Below are 16,394 nucleotides of genomic sequence, written 5' to 3' on the forward strand. Positions count from 1 at the left end.
ACTCTTCTGTAAGTAATATTGATCCAAATAAGTAAAATGGATTAAACTTTAAAAAATTTCTGAGCTCTGGGGGGGGGGGGTTTATCCCCCTAACCCCCCCCCTCGCTGCGCCACTGGTGGAAGGTCATACCCTACCCAGCCTGACTAGCTACTTCCTTAGTTAGAATACCACCAAAGTAGCACTTGTACCACATAGTTATAATAGTCAGCAAAGGGGTCAAAATTTAATGCATATTTTTCCTTTCAGCGGAACAAAATCAACCTCCTGCTACCTGTCCACCTGTGACCAGCACGGCGACATCCGTCGCAGAGCACACTTTACTGCGCATATTCCTCACCTTCGGAGCTACATCGGCTCTGGTTCATCTCCTGGACACCGCCTAACCCGAATGGCACTTATCGGCGACCTGTTTACAATCTGGGAAACCCATACGACGCTCCATACGTAGTCATCGATCAGCTGTGTCCTTAGACGGCAAGAGAGAACATTGAAGAAACTCGCAGATCCATTAAAAATATATGTGAACCATTTCACCCTGGAAAGTCGACATCACGTGAAGGTGTTCTCCCCCTGTTCATGGGCAAGTCCGCTGCTTGTTGCCTTCGACGGGATGATGACAGTTGAACAGAGCATTCCTATACATTTTCTCCCGATAACACGGCACGTTGGATGATCTTCGTGTGGCCCTCGTCTGACGGCGTGACCTACTGTTCTCCGTGCATGACCGTGAATTGGGTGCACTTAACCTTATTTTGGCACCACAAAAGTGGGAAGACGGAACACTGTTAGAAGCCATAAGAAAAGTGACTTTCCTGGCGGAAAGAAATGAAGTGGACTTCGAATTGATGAAATGTGGTCAGAAAGTGAAACGTGAGCCAGTGCTGCTCAAGATAAAGTTAAATGATTACAAGAAAACTGAGAATAGAATTCGCCTCCGTTTAGGCAAAGATATATTACTGCGAAAACAATCGAGGTTAAGCAATAAATCAAAGAATACTATGAACAAGGGTTTAAGGGTGAGTCAAAATGGTTTGACGCTGTTTGTTGTACTGACTTTACAGCTATGGATGATGTAAAGGCATGAGAAAAGGATATATAAGAGCGGGTAAGATGGCATGGCTCACTTTTGGAGAAAGTTAACGAAATCTGAGGCAAATCTTAAACGAAATATCCTAGGCTTCTGGAAAATGAAATCTTGCATGGTTATACATTAATAAGCGCCAGGTCCCTGTAGATATTTTAAGGCTAAATATTAACAGATATTATATATAGTTTACCTGATTCAAAAAAGATAAGATGGAACATTTGGAAGATTCTAAGGATTGTGGGAGTAAATGATTAGATCGGGGAATGCATATCAAGTATTGGTGCTCTCAGGGGTTGAAAAACAAAGTGGGAAACATTCTCGGCTCGCGTGTTTAAGATGAAAATCTCGACTTAACCTGAAATGTTCGCATTGGTATTCTTAAGCTCTTCACATCTTTCAAGCAGTCGGCGTTCTTCTGCATGAACATTGATTCGAATTTTCATTGTTTACTTTCACAAATTTTGGAGATAATTCTGTCTTTTTGAGCCATCAGCCTGATATTATTTTTTTCGTAACTTTTACCGTACAAAACTTATCGCTCAACTTCAATTGGGGTAACAGTCGCATTGATTATTTTTAATGCACTCAATTAATAGAATAAGTAAAGTAGTTACATGAATATCGATGCACTAAATTTTATCATTAAGGGCAAATGGGAACGACATTAATTATCTGCAAATTTATCGTAAAATGCTTTGAAAAATCTGATGGTTCGTCCAAAATTTAATCGTCGTTCACTACATGATAGATAATCCGTAGTTCTAAAAAAGGCTCTTAAAACATTGCAAAAATTCTTACAGCTTTCAAACTCCAGTATAAACCTATGCATTCTCCATAAAGATAGCACGATTCTTTAAAAATTTTCAGCACATTTTCAGTCGAGATTCATTAAGTAGATTAAAGGTATATATGAGCATGACTCAAATTCCTGTTGCCTGTTCATTTTTAATCGTTGCAAAAAAACTTATAAATTGGGCGCCATTAGGAGAATTACATCATTTCAGAAAAGGATATCTGCAATAAATTATATGCTGCGAGTCAATTAAATACGTACCTAAAGGATGCATCGCTGGGATCCACCAGAAAACAGGTAATTGTCATTCTCAAGTTAAACATATCTCAAATAATGATCGTGTAAAAAGAGAGGGACTGAAGCTATGTAAAAATGGACATTGTAGAGATGAAAAAAATATAAAGTGTTTTAGAATATTGATTAGTGTGCAGAGGACATTATGGCTTTGTGAAAGCTACCATACCGCTACTAATCGCACACTAATTAAATTTAAAAAACCTCGGATGTGATTTATCTTTTTAGTTCCTGGAAGCTAAAAGATGAGCATCCTCGAAATTGGTTGGAGCTTTCAGTGTTTTGTGCAATGTATTGCATTTCAGTGTTGACTAAAACCTTCATTCCGCCTGAAGTACCAAATTAAGAAGATGACTGGTAAATCGAAATGCACTAGCAAAATAATTATTCCCCACGAGTGAACCATATCATGCACTTCAATGATTTTCTTTGGTGCGAAGAAAAACATAGAGGTATAAGAACCAAAAGAATACATTTGTGAAACTTTTATATTTTATTTGAGACTATGAGATATTGTGGTTCATATTTTCCTGTTCCATTCCTTCCCCTAAAAATCTTTTTTTATGCGTGCACGTTCGTAAGCTGCTAGGTGTCGTAATCTGCCATAAAGAGAATTTGCTATTCACATGTAACGATTACTAAGAAAATATTACGTAAAAGCTATTTCTTCAGCCTTATGTCAAAATACGCAGAGTACCGGAGATGCATTAAAAGATAATTTTAAAATTTGCGCTTGAAAAAGTAAACAAAATAATTAAAAATAACTATAAAAATGTTGAAAGGGATTGAAAGGGATTAATGGTTTTTACCACTTAGTTTTAAATGTGAAAGTATAGTGATGGGGACTGTGCATTGTAATGACGACATGATATATTATAGTGAAAAGTGCGAGTGGTTTAAACTGCGTACCATGTGGATGTCAACAAGTGTAACTGAGTGTGCTTTTTATACATACCTTTAACAACCAAATGGACTTTTCCTAAGCATTGAGCTATCGCCTTTAATATACCCTTACACAAACCCAGCAAATCCTAATCCGCAGGGCACATCTTGAGCCCTTGTTTCCCCTTTTGAACTAAAGCATCCTTCCCAGCCTTAACGCCACCGAATAGCTGGCAGACCAGATTCTGCGGCATTTAGTTTCAAAGGGGCAACACTATTACGGAAGTAACTGCCATTTCACCATTAATTCGTTTGATGGGGGTATTTAAAGAGAACTAAAACGGCCACCTGTCTCCTACAATGCCTAATGAAATACGACTCTAACAGCCCATGAAATGGCAGTGCAAGTGTCAGACAATATCTACTCTATTGTATAGTATAAGTCACACGCACAAACGCTGGTAAACAGCTACGTGAAAGATAGCATTGCATGTGCACAATGGAAAGGTTAGAGGCAGACGGATTTCTAATGAACGCAGGGAAAAGTGCTATAAATTTCGATCTGGTTAGTCGAAGTGTAATTCTATCAATTGAAGTTATCAGATTTAGAAATATATAAGAATAAAATTGGTCGGTCATAGTTTACGTTTCCTTTTTCATTTTGAATTTCCAAAACAATTGCAAATAAAATCAGTCCAAGCTTCCAAGATTTTAACGGCATTAATTTCAAACATCTACAAAAAAATAGTTTGGATACTGCGGTATAAACTCATGTTCGTTTTTTATTAAGAGTCAAAATACATATTTAACTTTTCTTATCGTTAAATGAATACGACAAATAAACATTCCAATATAAAAGAAATCAATAAAGATACATTTTAGAGACAAAAAGTCATAATGAGTGAAATGTGAACATTAATAGGTACATACGGGAAAATAATTTTTAAAGCCCTTATTTGAACATTTTTGCTTCACTTGTTTTTTTCTGAAAATAAAATTGTACAAAATTCGTAATTGTAAAAATGTCCAGGACCTATTAGGTACTGAGAAACTAAAGTTATAAACGCCGAGATACCGTTTTCATGCCGGATTAAGATAATGAGAGCAAAATTAATATTTGGATGTTGTAAATTCAATTCCTATCGACCAAATCTCTAAACTTATCTATAATTTCATTAGCACGATCCAACTAAAATTCGGGATAATGAACCAATATCCACGAGGCTTGTAGTTTCAAAGAAAAAGAATATTGTAGATTTAGCACTAAATAGTACATCAAGAATTACATAAAATCATACTTTCAAATGAAAATAAGACCGAAAATAACAGGAGGATTCATAACATAGCGGTTCTTAAACATTTATACACAGATGCAATGACTAGTCAAAAAGAGGCAGGCACACTACAGACGGTTGAGCTGTGTCACATGCAAAATAATTTGAGAAGTTGCGTGCGTAACGTTTAAATTTGTAAATAAAAACGATTAAGGCTGGATCCAGTCGAATTCGTAAAATTATATCAGCTGCTGAATGCCATCAATACATTGGGTCTTTATTCAATCGATTTAATAACGGGAACACTTCATTCTCAAAGACTCAAGTCAATAAATGACGAAAACCCTCCGCATTCTTGCGCGTTTAATTTCAGTCAAGAATGTACACTCTGCGTAAATGCCGTAGGAATGGTACGCACATTTACTACGATAACAAACACGAGACCAGCATACTAATTTTGCATCAACCACTTTTAAGCCAATCAAATTTATGATTTTATTCTATTCATATTGTTAGTCGTTTTTAGTAGCGTACAAAACCAGGATAATTTTTCGAGATGTACTCAGCATTTCGTACCGGAACTATAATTTATTACTGCTCTGAAATTCCGCAATGCCACCACTTCTGTGGATATGCCCAGTCATTTGGAGTGTCCATAATTTAAAAAAATATTCGCCGTTCACGGAAAAACTTTCCCTAACGATAACTGCAAGTAAGGCTAAAATTAGACGCAGGATGTGTAAACGAATAGCTGACCAAATCTGCGTGCCTCCTAATTGAAGTGATAATATTAAAGCGTTACGCCCCCAGCCTGAACCTATCGGCACCGAGTGTCTTTCAAGCTTGTGTATTGAACACTCCATCATAACCCCTAAGCACTTAACTTGGATCTAAACACTCGCAGCCGAACTCACGCAACCATAAAGGTGGTCGGAATCCTAACTAATACCCCAGCTCAAAACAACAGAAAAACCCACCGAAACTTGGAAGAATTAGAACATTTGCAACCCCCGTTTTGCGATACGACGCTTAGTAAGCAGACAATTGAGAGGCGAAAAACAGCCACTTTTTCTCTCTCGACTCTTGTTTCCATTGAAATTAAATATGCATAGAGGCCTCACATATTCTAATATCTGATGCTATGTACATAAATATAACGTTCGGGCGTAAACATGGCCAGGAGTATACCAGCATTTAACAACATTATTGAAAGAAAAAATAGCACGGCGCAACGTGTATGTTTCGTGTAAATAATATGAGTGTAGTTAAGTAAATTTAAAATAATTTTTTCATCAATCCTCAAAATTTGCGTTAGCTCTAATTAGATTACCGCGATCAATGAGCAAAAATCGAGTACTTGGGGTTTGGAAAGCGTTTGGTGAACGATAATGTACAGTGAGGTAGGGTTCATCTAAATTGGTGTGAAAATTAACACCTCAAAATATTTAAACTTATTCGCGGTATTCGACGGCATTTGCACAGATTCCATTGTTTGCTTCCTCCCTCCACTTTTCTCTCTCGTCCATTTCTCAATAACGGCAAGCAGATAATTGGAAGATGACGCTGATGCTCTTCTGCAGACGCACAGTAAATAAATCAAGTGTTTCAGACGGTTTTATTCATTTCATAAGATACCTTGTTCTTCCCATTGTAAGCAGGGCTTAGTATCAAAACGGAGGAGATCTCAAGAATGAATTCACAATCACTGCACAACCCACAACTGTCTATCTATATCCGTGAATTCCACCTCTAAAAAAATACCAAATTTGATCCTTTCAAACTTAACAATGAATTTCATTATGCATGGTTAAATATAGAAAATGTATGTTCGAATCCACTGAACTTAGTGGACAGCGCATGTCTGTAACTTTCTGTGGATTACGAATACAGTGAAATACAATGTGTTTGAAAAGTTATGCGTTATCACCAGGCACTAGACAAAATACGCCTCTAAACGCCTCACACCAATTAATATCATTGGATTCGAACATAGCTTTGCTGTATCCAGTCATTAATCAAAAACACTACTCAACACGAATGAAATTTACCGGAGGTTCGTTAGAACCAACACCTGCCTTCACTCAATTCGAACAAATCTCGACATAAGAAATAGGTTACAATTCCAGAAGATGTAAATCATTCCAAATATGAGAGTACGTCGTGAGTTAAACATTCACAAACACCTTTATGTATTTGAGATACCTAAACTCGCCTATAAAAATGGAAAGGCTATTTTAAGTAACCATGGTGTAGGATCATTGCTAGAGATCTAATGGAACAATAATAAAGACGCACTTTGTACGTTTTAAGAATCTCTTTAAGTCATTCCTACTATCAGAAAAAGGCACGGACAGAGAAAATATTTTAGTGGATCCGAAATAATAAGTTGGCATATTATTTCGAAACAAGAAAAATATCGTGCTAAATCACTTAATAGCAAGTTAAAATATATCAATTTATAGATGCATGTCGATATCCAGATGTCACGCGACGATCAAGATACAGTAATCTGCATGGAAGTGACAATAAGAAATACATTCCAGAAAAATGAAACCGACAGAAAAGCATATTTGAGCACATTCAGAGTTGTTACCGAACACGCACAATGCACGATTAAAATTATAGAAAAACTGCCCGTGAAGGAGGTCATATTTCTAATCGGCAAAGTCTATAGACACCTAATTTATAGGCTCTAAAATTTTTAAGAAGATTGTCAAACCTTCCTTTCGTTGCTTATTTATCGAGAAGTCACATCACGGGACACTTCCCATAATACCCCACGCAGTGAAAATCTTCTATTCCGCCGGTGTCTGTTTAATGATATCTTTTACGACAAATTTCGCGGGGGACTCAGTAACTGCGAAAAAGACTGCCTGAATGACAATACATATTTAATTTGAAGAGAATATGACTTTCCAAATGGCTCATTTTCCTTTCCCTTATGCTTATATGAACCTTATTTCAATGAAATGGGTACACAAAAGGGTCAAATTGACTTCAGTTACCATAGGATTTGAGCAAAAATTACCTCCCAAAGCTAACTTTTTCCAGATAGGTTCTCTTCCAGCACCTTCAATTCAATACATCCGTCTTGACCAACGGCCTCACTTTTCTCAATATGTTACTTTCCACAATGATACCCGATAGAAACTGCTTTCGCAACACAGTGCAGAAGCAGATAGACTTCTTCGCCACTAAGGGTTACAGCCGGTCTTTCGTTAACTAGAGAAAAGATCCTTCTTCACTAAGCATCAAATTTTCTTCCAAACCTGAGGTTTTTCATTCCTACATCGGTGGCTTCCACATTGATTGCTGAGCAAAAGGATTAGAAAAATACAAGTACAATTGCAACCGTCGTCAAAACAATGAGTATAATGATGAGAGAGAAATGAGGGAGTTGGCAATTAGGAGGCTCAAAAACCAGATGTGAAACCAAATGATGCATGAAATTTTTCGGATCAGATTTAAGTAAATTACGACTCATAAAAATACTAAAGACGTTTTCGATAAAGCAGCCGTGATGGAGCTACGAGGAAAATTCGAAGTGAAAAAATAGCAATTTCTCAGTTTCGCAAAAACAATTCCCCTGCCTTCCAAAGAAAATAATGACCAAACCTCAAGTCTAAATGATTGATTCAGGAGGCATCTGTGATCTGGATTTTCCGGTATTTCAACAATCTCTCGCCACCGCTTTTAATAAAACCTTATTCACCTCAAACCTGTTACCGCCTCCCGTAGCCCAAAAATCATCCATTCATTCCAAAAAAAACAGCAAAAACCGCCGACACGAACGTTGTTTCCATGGAACTGGTAAGCCACTGTCAAAAATTGTAAATGTGTAGTATTGTTGTAGAGAATTGCCAAAAAACAATGGGAATAAAAATCGCTTACAAAGAACAATAAGTGTGACTTATGTTATTCCCTCCATATGAGAAAAGAGTTCATCGACCTAATAAAATGATTCAGAGACGAAAGACATCGGTAAATTACGTATCGATACCTCCACTGCATAAACGCTTAACAATCGCCGACTGAATCAAATCCGCTCATCTAGTATTATAAGGGCTATCTAGATGAGCGGATTTGAATCGGTGGGCGATTGTTGAGCGTTTATGCAGTGGAGGTATCGGTATGTATGGCATTATGGAATTAATAACAAACATTTTCAAAGTTGGAATAGTTTCTGATATTCAGGATCCCTCCTAGCAGCGAAAAATCATTTTCCCTTGAAATTCAAGAAATGCTGCACACTGCATCCAGAGTTCAGACCATGCAGACAGGCATGTTCAGGCATCAAGAAACACCAAAATAATCGTATGCAAGACCGTGCTAAGACCAGTAGTCTTTCATGCCTCTAAAACATGGAAACAAACCATTAAAGACCTTAGCGAGCAGCAGATTTAAGGGGCTCAAACCCCCGAAATAATCGAGTCTAACATAAGATGTGAATCACTCAAATGACCCCTCTCCCCCTCATATACTTTCGAAATGCATCCCCCTCCGCACAACCCTTTCGAAAATTTGTTTCTACGGTCTTGAAACAGTTACAAGAAAAGAAATCAGTGAAAAAATATTCCCAGAAAAAAATACACGATGCCGTGATAGATGCAGGAATAATATTTGGTTTATCAGTATATACCTATGCTGCAGCCAGGGCCGGTTTAAGCGGTAAGCGAAGTACGCGGCCGCATAGGGAGACAAGCAAAATGGGGCGCCTAAGCGCTGTTTTTAAGCCCTAAAACTATAACATTCAATATATAACAGCAAGCACGATATGAGGTCTCGCTGATATTTTAGCCTCGACCATTATTATTCCTTAAGTATTTAAATAAATAAAAGATCGTAGCACTTTCTCACAAATTTTTTTACTGCGTACAACGCGTTTCGGCTCACTGAGCCATCATCTGGTACAAGACACTGCAAAACATTTGAAAATCACCTTTATACCCTTGAGAAGGAGTTGGGAAGGATTTGACATCTTTGAAGAAGGGGGGGGTATGAATGCCTGTTCCCACCCCCTTCTTCAAAGATGTCAAATCCTCCCCAACCCCCTTTCTCAAGGGTATAAAGGTGATTTTCAAATGTTTTGCAGTGTCTTGTACCAGATGATGGCTCAGTGAGGCGAAACGCGTTGTACGCAGTAAAAACTTTTGTGGAAAAGTGCTACGATCTTTCATTTATTTAAATATGTCTAACTTCCACCAATTAAAGCCTGTATCCGTTGAACTGATTCCTTAAGTATTTGAATTTTAAAGAGTATCCAGAGAGAATCCCTGCCACCTCTCATTGTAAGTTTATTTTTGAGGGGGAGGGCGGAGTGTTGTTCGCTTACACTAGAAAAATGTCTAGAACAGGCACTGGCTGCTGCACGTGAAGAATCAAACATCACATCCGCTGCAACGCAAGGAGCACTCCGTTGGGCTGGTCACAGTACAATACAAAGAAGAAATTGGTGCGGTCAAAAATGTTGAACGATGGTACTGAAGGAGGGAGGGGATGAAGTGAAAAAATATAAAAGTTGAGGCTTGATGACATGAGAAAATTATGGATCAGAAATTGGAATAAAGGTGATAAGAGAAATACGGAAGGAGGCAGATCCTACTTGAGATCAGAGTCCAACATTGGTTGCAGCATCAAGGAGCAAGTAAGTAGTGGAATTCACTCAAGGAGGGTCCAAAATCCTACTTATTTTAAAGAGCTTTCCTTCGACTAACACCCCATTGCAACTTCTCAGAGGATTGGAATCCCCCAGGAGCAGACTAAGGTCGCTATTTTAGTGAAGAGGGAGTTTGTTACTTAATGTGGCACCTTGGTGGCATGAAATACCTCGCAGCAATCATACAACCGATGTCTGATATATTTAAACAAGTAGCTTTTCGATATTTTCCAATTATGTTCACACTTTCTTAGTTTAGCTGGTTAAATGAAACCATAGGAGAGCCACTTTAAAAATTACCACCTTGTCAATTTTTTCAGAAATTCTGGTGGAGCGGCCGCCCCCTCCCTTAAAATTCGTCATTGTGTTTACCATGAGAAATAAAAATAAGGAAAACATTCCCTTCCTTGAATCTCGCGCTAGTGGTTATGATACCCGTCTTCTATGATGCCCTCAGCGTTTTCTTGTAGCGAAGACAAAGGAGGAGGTGGTAGTTGTATCATGATTGGTGTGGGGTCGTTCAAAATCGCAATTCATTAAAAGAATTCGATAGATGGAAGGGAGACATAGGTCACGACAATAAAAAAGCCATGCAGCCATTCCCTCGTGACCGTAAAATAAGAAACTTCGAAAGTTAACGCCGACTTCTCAAGAGCTAGTGACGCCATTAAATGTCAGTTTCATTTACCAGTCCCGGGAGAACCTTTCGTAGAAGGAAGGAATCTATCACATTAGAGTAAACAACAGCGAATCACACGCGGCTGATGCCTAAGACCGAGGAGTAGCGGAAAATCGGCAACTCCCTCGGCATGAGCAAGTGACGTCATCAACTCAATGAAAGGTTAGGGCCAATTTTTCGTCGCGAAGGGCTCGAGTATTAGCAGACGGATCGAAAAACGGAAAAAATACGGGCCACTCCATTTTTTTAACTCTATCACAAACGAACATTAAGAGTAATTGATAAGCTCATTGTAGCGAACAGTTTTCATAACGAACGGTATATATGGAATGGTTGGCTACACAATCAAAACTTGACAAAATTTAAATTGATCATTTCGACGACTCACTGTGAGAGCTCTCCTTGTCAACGGCATAAAAATTGTTTAGTACACCTTATTCCGATCGCGCGGGCAACCACTTGTAATTAGTCGCTCATAATTAAGACCGATCGGATTAATTTCGAAAAGTGTCATGCGCACACCGTGCCCCCAGGGGGAAGACAGAATTTTTCAATGTGGGGGCTAGAGGACTCAAGTTAAAAAAAGGGCTCAGGGAAGAGTAACGATAGAAAGAATCTTTGGAAATTCGTTTAAAATGAATGAAGTATACATTTTCATAATTAATATGTTCTTCAAAGTTAAAAACCGCCAAAAATTTTCTTTCCGAAAACTCGGGAATCACAAAGATCGAAAGCTCGTCCTACATTTTTGGTGTTGGTATTTCATTTGAGAAGTCCAAGCTTTCCCGAGCACCGGCATTTTCCCAATACTTAAAGCCGTATTTGCACGATGCATTTACCCACACGTGCAAGTAAGAGGCTGGAAAATGGACAAACGCTCGCATAGATGTGCGAAATTATAACTTGGGCTATTTCCTGGACATGCATTCGTGCCTTTACACAATTTTTGGGTGCTCACAAGATGCGATTTAGATGGTGAATATGTTTTAAGCATCTACCAGCGCGGGTAAATGCATCATGTAAACACGTCTTCAAAATCAATCGTCTTTCTGCCCCTAGGTCTATATTTTGAAATCATTGGCAGCAGTGGCGTAACCAGGAATTTCGTTCGGGGGAAGGGGGGGTCCAAAACCAGGGGGGAATTTTTTTTTTTTAACAGGGTACTGAGTTATGGGTTTTTAACTTCTTTTAACATTTTTCATAATCGAAAAAACTTCATTTGCTAAAGAAATATTTTTAAATTCATTATTTTTCAATATTTTGTTTTCTTTTATGAATGAAAATAATTGTTATTATATTTCGGGGGGAACCGGACCCGTACTTCCCCCCTGGCTCCGCCACTGATTGGTAGCAAAATTTCAGGCTCGAGTTTCCAATGATCTAGTGCGAGCCCACTAAGACTTCGCTGCTTACTTCTTGTGACATGAAAACAGAGCCCGCCTGACAGCCCGCTTCGCTAGCACGACTGCTCTTGCGAGGCAACGAGACATGAGTCACGCCCTGGAAATCCACAACCGAACACTCACCATCGTTAGGCTCATTCTCTCTCATTTAGCGTAGATTATTACTTTTGAGAATATTAAAAAGTTATTTCATGCAGGGAGTTATTAGGAATGGATACACTTGCAACCATATTTCATAAGAATTTCTAGGGGTTTTGAACCCTCCTAAACTCCCCACCCCTGCTAGCTAACTACGGCGGTGTTTAGTTCAATACGTGACTCTAGTCTCATGTGGTCGAATCTTTTTCTTATTCATAAAGTGTATATTACTGACTTTTTTAACAATGAAAAGGTATTTGGTACAGTAGGTCATTTGTAGGGGGTATACTTGAAAGCATAATTCACAAATGTTTTGAGGTGCTTGACCCCAATTGGGATCATTAATGATCGCCACCCCTCCCCTCCACCTTCTCGTCAAGGCTTTGCTCTATCCAATACGTGCCTCAAGTCTCGTATGGTAGCGTAGATTGAATATAGCAATGAGAATCAGACAACATATCAGGGCCGGTGGGTGCTTGAAGTTGCTACCGCTAGGCCTCACGGGACTTTGAAAAAATGTCAAGAAATTGGTAATATTAATGTCGTCGTTTTAATTACAAGCGAATTTGGGAAAAGCAAGTTAGTCCTCTCTTAAGGCCTGGTTACACGATACATCAACACGTACGGGTTGATGTCTAAATGTATGAACGCGAGAATGAACGCCAAAATGCACCGTGTAACCACCCAACGTGCGAATGCATGCACAGAAAACAGAACCTGTTCTAATTTGGTTCATGCATTGGTACATGTTCCGTTCCGGTCCACCAAAATCATTCACGCAAACATACATTAACTTTTAAGTGTTAATGTACCGTGTAACCAGGCCTTTACAATTAACTTGTTTGACAATCACATACATCCACGCCCTGGATGGCGGTAAACCCATCCAGGCGGGACCTCCCAGGTTGGCAGTCGGGGACGTTGTCCCGGCGCCACCGAAGCCGGCAAATTAGTCCCTATTTATTAAAAGCCGTTCGTAATAATTTCGATCACTATCACGCACACATTCTCCCATAGTGGGAGGCAGTGGAAAATGACCACGAAAGGCGCCCTATCCGAAATGACGGCTGCATCTGCGCCTCCGATATGACTTAAAGACTCAACAATGGCCAGCAAACACTTCATCCCCACTGGTGAAGTGTTATCGTGTGACCAACTGGACGTGCTGAGAGCTCGGTGTCTCCAGGAGCCACATCATCCACCTCACGCGGCACTACATACACGAACATACGTGATACATACCTACTTAAAGAAGTTAGGGGGCATCCATGAATTGCGTGAGGCGCTCAGTGGGGGGAGGGGGAGGAGGTCAAGCCGATTCCCACCCAATCTCACGAGGGAGAAAGTGGGGATCCTGGCACGTAGTTTTTTTTTACAAAGGAAACAGTGTAAAATTGCGATCTTAGTAATCTTAAATACTAATCTTAACTAACCTTATACAAAAATAATAAAAAACAAATTGTATATTTTAATAAATCCAATGCAATGAAGCATAGATTAACCTATTTACACCGAAAATGCGCATTTTGAACAATCTCACGCGACATTAGACGGTGTGGGGAGGAGGTCGAGCCAAATCTCACGATACCTCACTCAGGGGAAAGAAGGGCTGCAAAAATTGCCAAAATCACTGGATAATTAATGGACTTATCACCTTTATTTTCCAAAGTGACCAAGAAGATAATCTTTGTCTAAGTCTTTGAATACAAATCCAAACCCAATACCATATTTAAAAATACTACGCATTGAAGTTGACCCAAACAACAGTCTACAGGGGAATCAAGGGAAGTGGGAAGGGGAAATCAACCCCCTCTAAATTCAAAACAATAAATTATTCTCTGATAAAAACAGCATAACATACTGAGCAAATATTGCATGGTACTCTTTTATTGAAAAAATGCTAAATTGATTCAAAATTAAAATTTTGCCACCCAAAGACTGTAAAAATATGTATTCATTGAACACCCGATTCCAAAGTGTAAACTGTTGACACACTCAGTTGCCTGTAATTTGCCTTCATCCACCTCTGTGTTAGTCATTGTAGGATTAATTAGAAAAATTACCATCCTTGCATTAATCAAAGTTAATGAACTACCCAAAGTATTAATGGTTTTCAACAACTTAAATGCTCCTCAAATACAAGTCACACCTCTCTTGCCCAATCCAAAATTGCATTATAAATACCAATTTAGCATTATATGATAACAATTCAATATTATGAAGGTGGCACTTTGACTATGGCAACTAGGACAAATATGCAAATATGATTACGTATCTAGTTGTTAAGTGGTTACGTTGAAAACCATGCATTAGTAGTCATTTGGGACACGTGAAAAAAATTATACAAAAATTACTTGAATCGATTCCTTTCACTCAATATATTGCTTCTTGGAGATTCATTAATCTTTTGCTGTTACATCCATACCTCCATCAGAAAGCCATCATAAAGCAAGCATTTACTTTGGAGGAATTTAAGAGCATCACAAAGATAAGTTCCCTCTCTAACTTCAGTGATATTTCACAAATTGAATCCAGAGAATCTCATGCAGTTTAGAAATGTATAAAGTCCATCCATCCATCACAAGATTAAAATCACTATTTGATAGAAAAAATAAATGTTTGCAGGGTAAATATAAATTTTCAAAAAAATAAAGGGGGGGCAGGAGCAATTCTTAGGGAGAGTCTAGGGAGGGCATCGCATTTCACTCTCTAGGGACTATTGCATAAAAGTCACATAGGGTAAATCATCCTTCCCCATTTCATTAGCTTCTCCAATTGCCCCCACACGGAGTCAGCTAAATTCTTTATAGAATTACGTTGATTTACATTATATGGAACATGGCTAGAATACAAGGGGTCCCAAACCAACCCTCAATGCTACGAAACTGTATAATGAGCAAGTTGAAGCTACACACAAAAAAAATGCAGAAATTTCAAAATATTTGAGACAAAATCAATAGACAAAGTAATGATTAATCCTGTAACAGGCAAGTGGTTGAACAACCAGTTTTCCATTCCTATGGTTGGAGCAGCAACTGAGATTTGAGATGAAGAGCAGCTTTCGATGCATGAACCCTGAGAAGAGTCTAATGTGGCTCCCTTTATCACTTTATGATGGCAGTATGCACACTAATGCCGTTCCTAATTCCCCTCACTACCTTTTGAAAGGCATACATTGCATTAGAACTCAATTAACACATTAGGACAATTTTGGCATTGGGACACAAGTGTGCCATCCCACACTTCCCTACATCAAAGGACGCTATATATGTAAGAACATTCAAGGTCCACGGTAAAAAATTTAACCACTTATAGCTTTATATAAATCAATATTTGGCGTACATGAAATTTCTTCAAAATTTAACCACTTATAGCTTTATATAAATCATTATTTGGCATACATGAAATTTCTTCAAATGTTATGCAAGGAATTGTGCTTGCTAGGGGCATATTGCACACATTCACCATCAAGTCCAACTGAATTTTCCAATTGTACCCGATTCATAATTATTACATGAGTCTGAGAGGAGGGAATTCTTCTTTTCTCTATTTACCAGACCATACCAAATGAAATTATTTTCTAATTAATAGGCATGGTTGGCTATCAAGAGACGGAGAACATCCGACGGTGGTAAGGGATTAAATAAAAGATAATATCTTAAAAAGTCTTCTTCTTCAAAAATGAATGAACCACTATTCCAATTTTTTCACACACACCGCTTCAGCTTAATCATTATAATTTACTTATTTATCAAACAGTATGGTTAAAATATACCCAAAAATATAAAATAATTATCCTTCACACCTAAGCATTCATTTAGTATCAAGTAAAGGATATTAAGATACCAAGGCACCATAAGGGGCTAAGCTCACTTCATTCAATTTTTCCACTGCCTTACAAGGTCTTTTTAAGTCAATTAATCCCCCAATATACCCACATTTCCTCATATTGAGGGATCATCAGTCACTCATGTTTCCGAGGAGGGGTTTTGAGCTTTAATATCGTAATAACACAAGTCGGGGGCATTGGGTATTCCATTCTACCCGGACTTAGGTCATGACCCCTTGAATTTGATGCTGAACCCGCCCCTTGATGACACCACACGAATAACATTATAATATCCCCAGGGTTGAAGCTGCAGACGGTATCATTTCTTATGCAATAGCTACATGGAAAGGTAATTAAA

General features: G+C 38.5%; 1 protein-coding gene across 1 annotated transcript in view; it reads left to right on the plus strand.

Annotated features, from left to right (window-relative positions):
* Positions 1-8,234, plus strand: part of LOC124161306 (acetylcholinesterase-like) — a 443,431-nt gene extending 435,197 nt beyond the window's left edge. Inside the window, exon 6 of the mRNA XM_046537615.1 lies at positions 248-8,234. Coding sequence (XP_046393571.1) covers positions 248-384 — 137 coding nt within the window. The 3' untranslated portion in view covers positions 385-8,234. The remainder of the gene's footprint in view (positions 1-247) is intronic.
* Positions 8,235-16,394: the final 8,160 nt, after the last annotated feature.

The sequence above is a fragment of the Ischnura elegans genome, chromosome 6 (genome assembly GCF_921293095.1).
Source record: "Ischnura elegans chromosome 6, ioIscEleg1.1, whole genome shotgun sequence".
NCBI classification, from domain to species: Eukaryota; Metazoa; Arthropoda; class Insecta; order Odonata; family Coenagrionidae; genus Ischnura; species Ischnura elegans.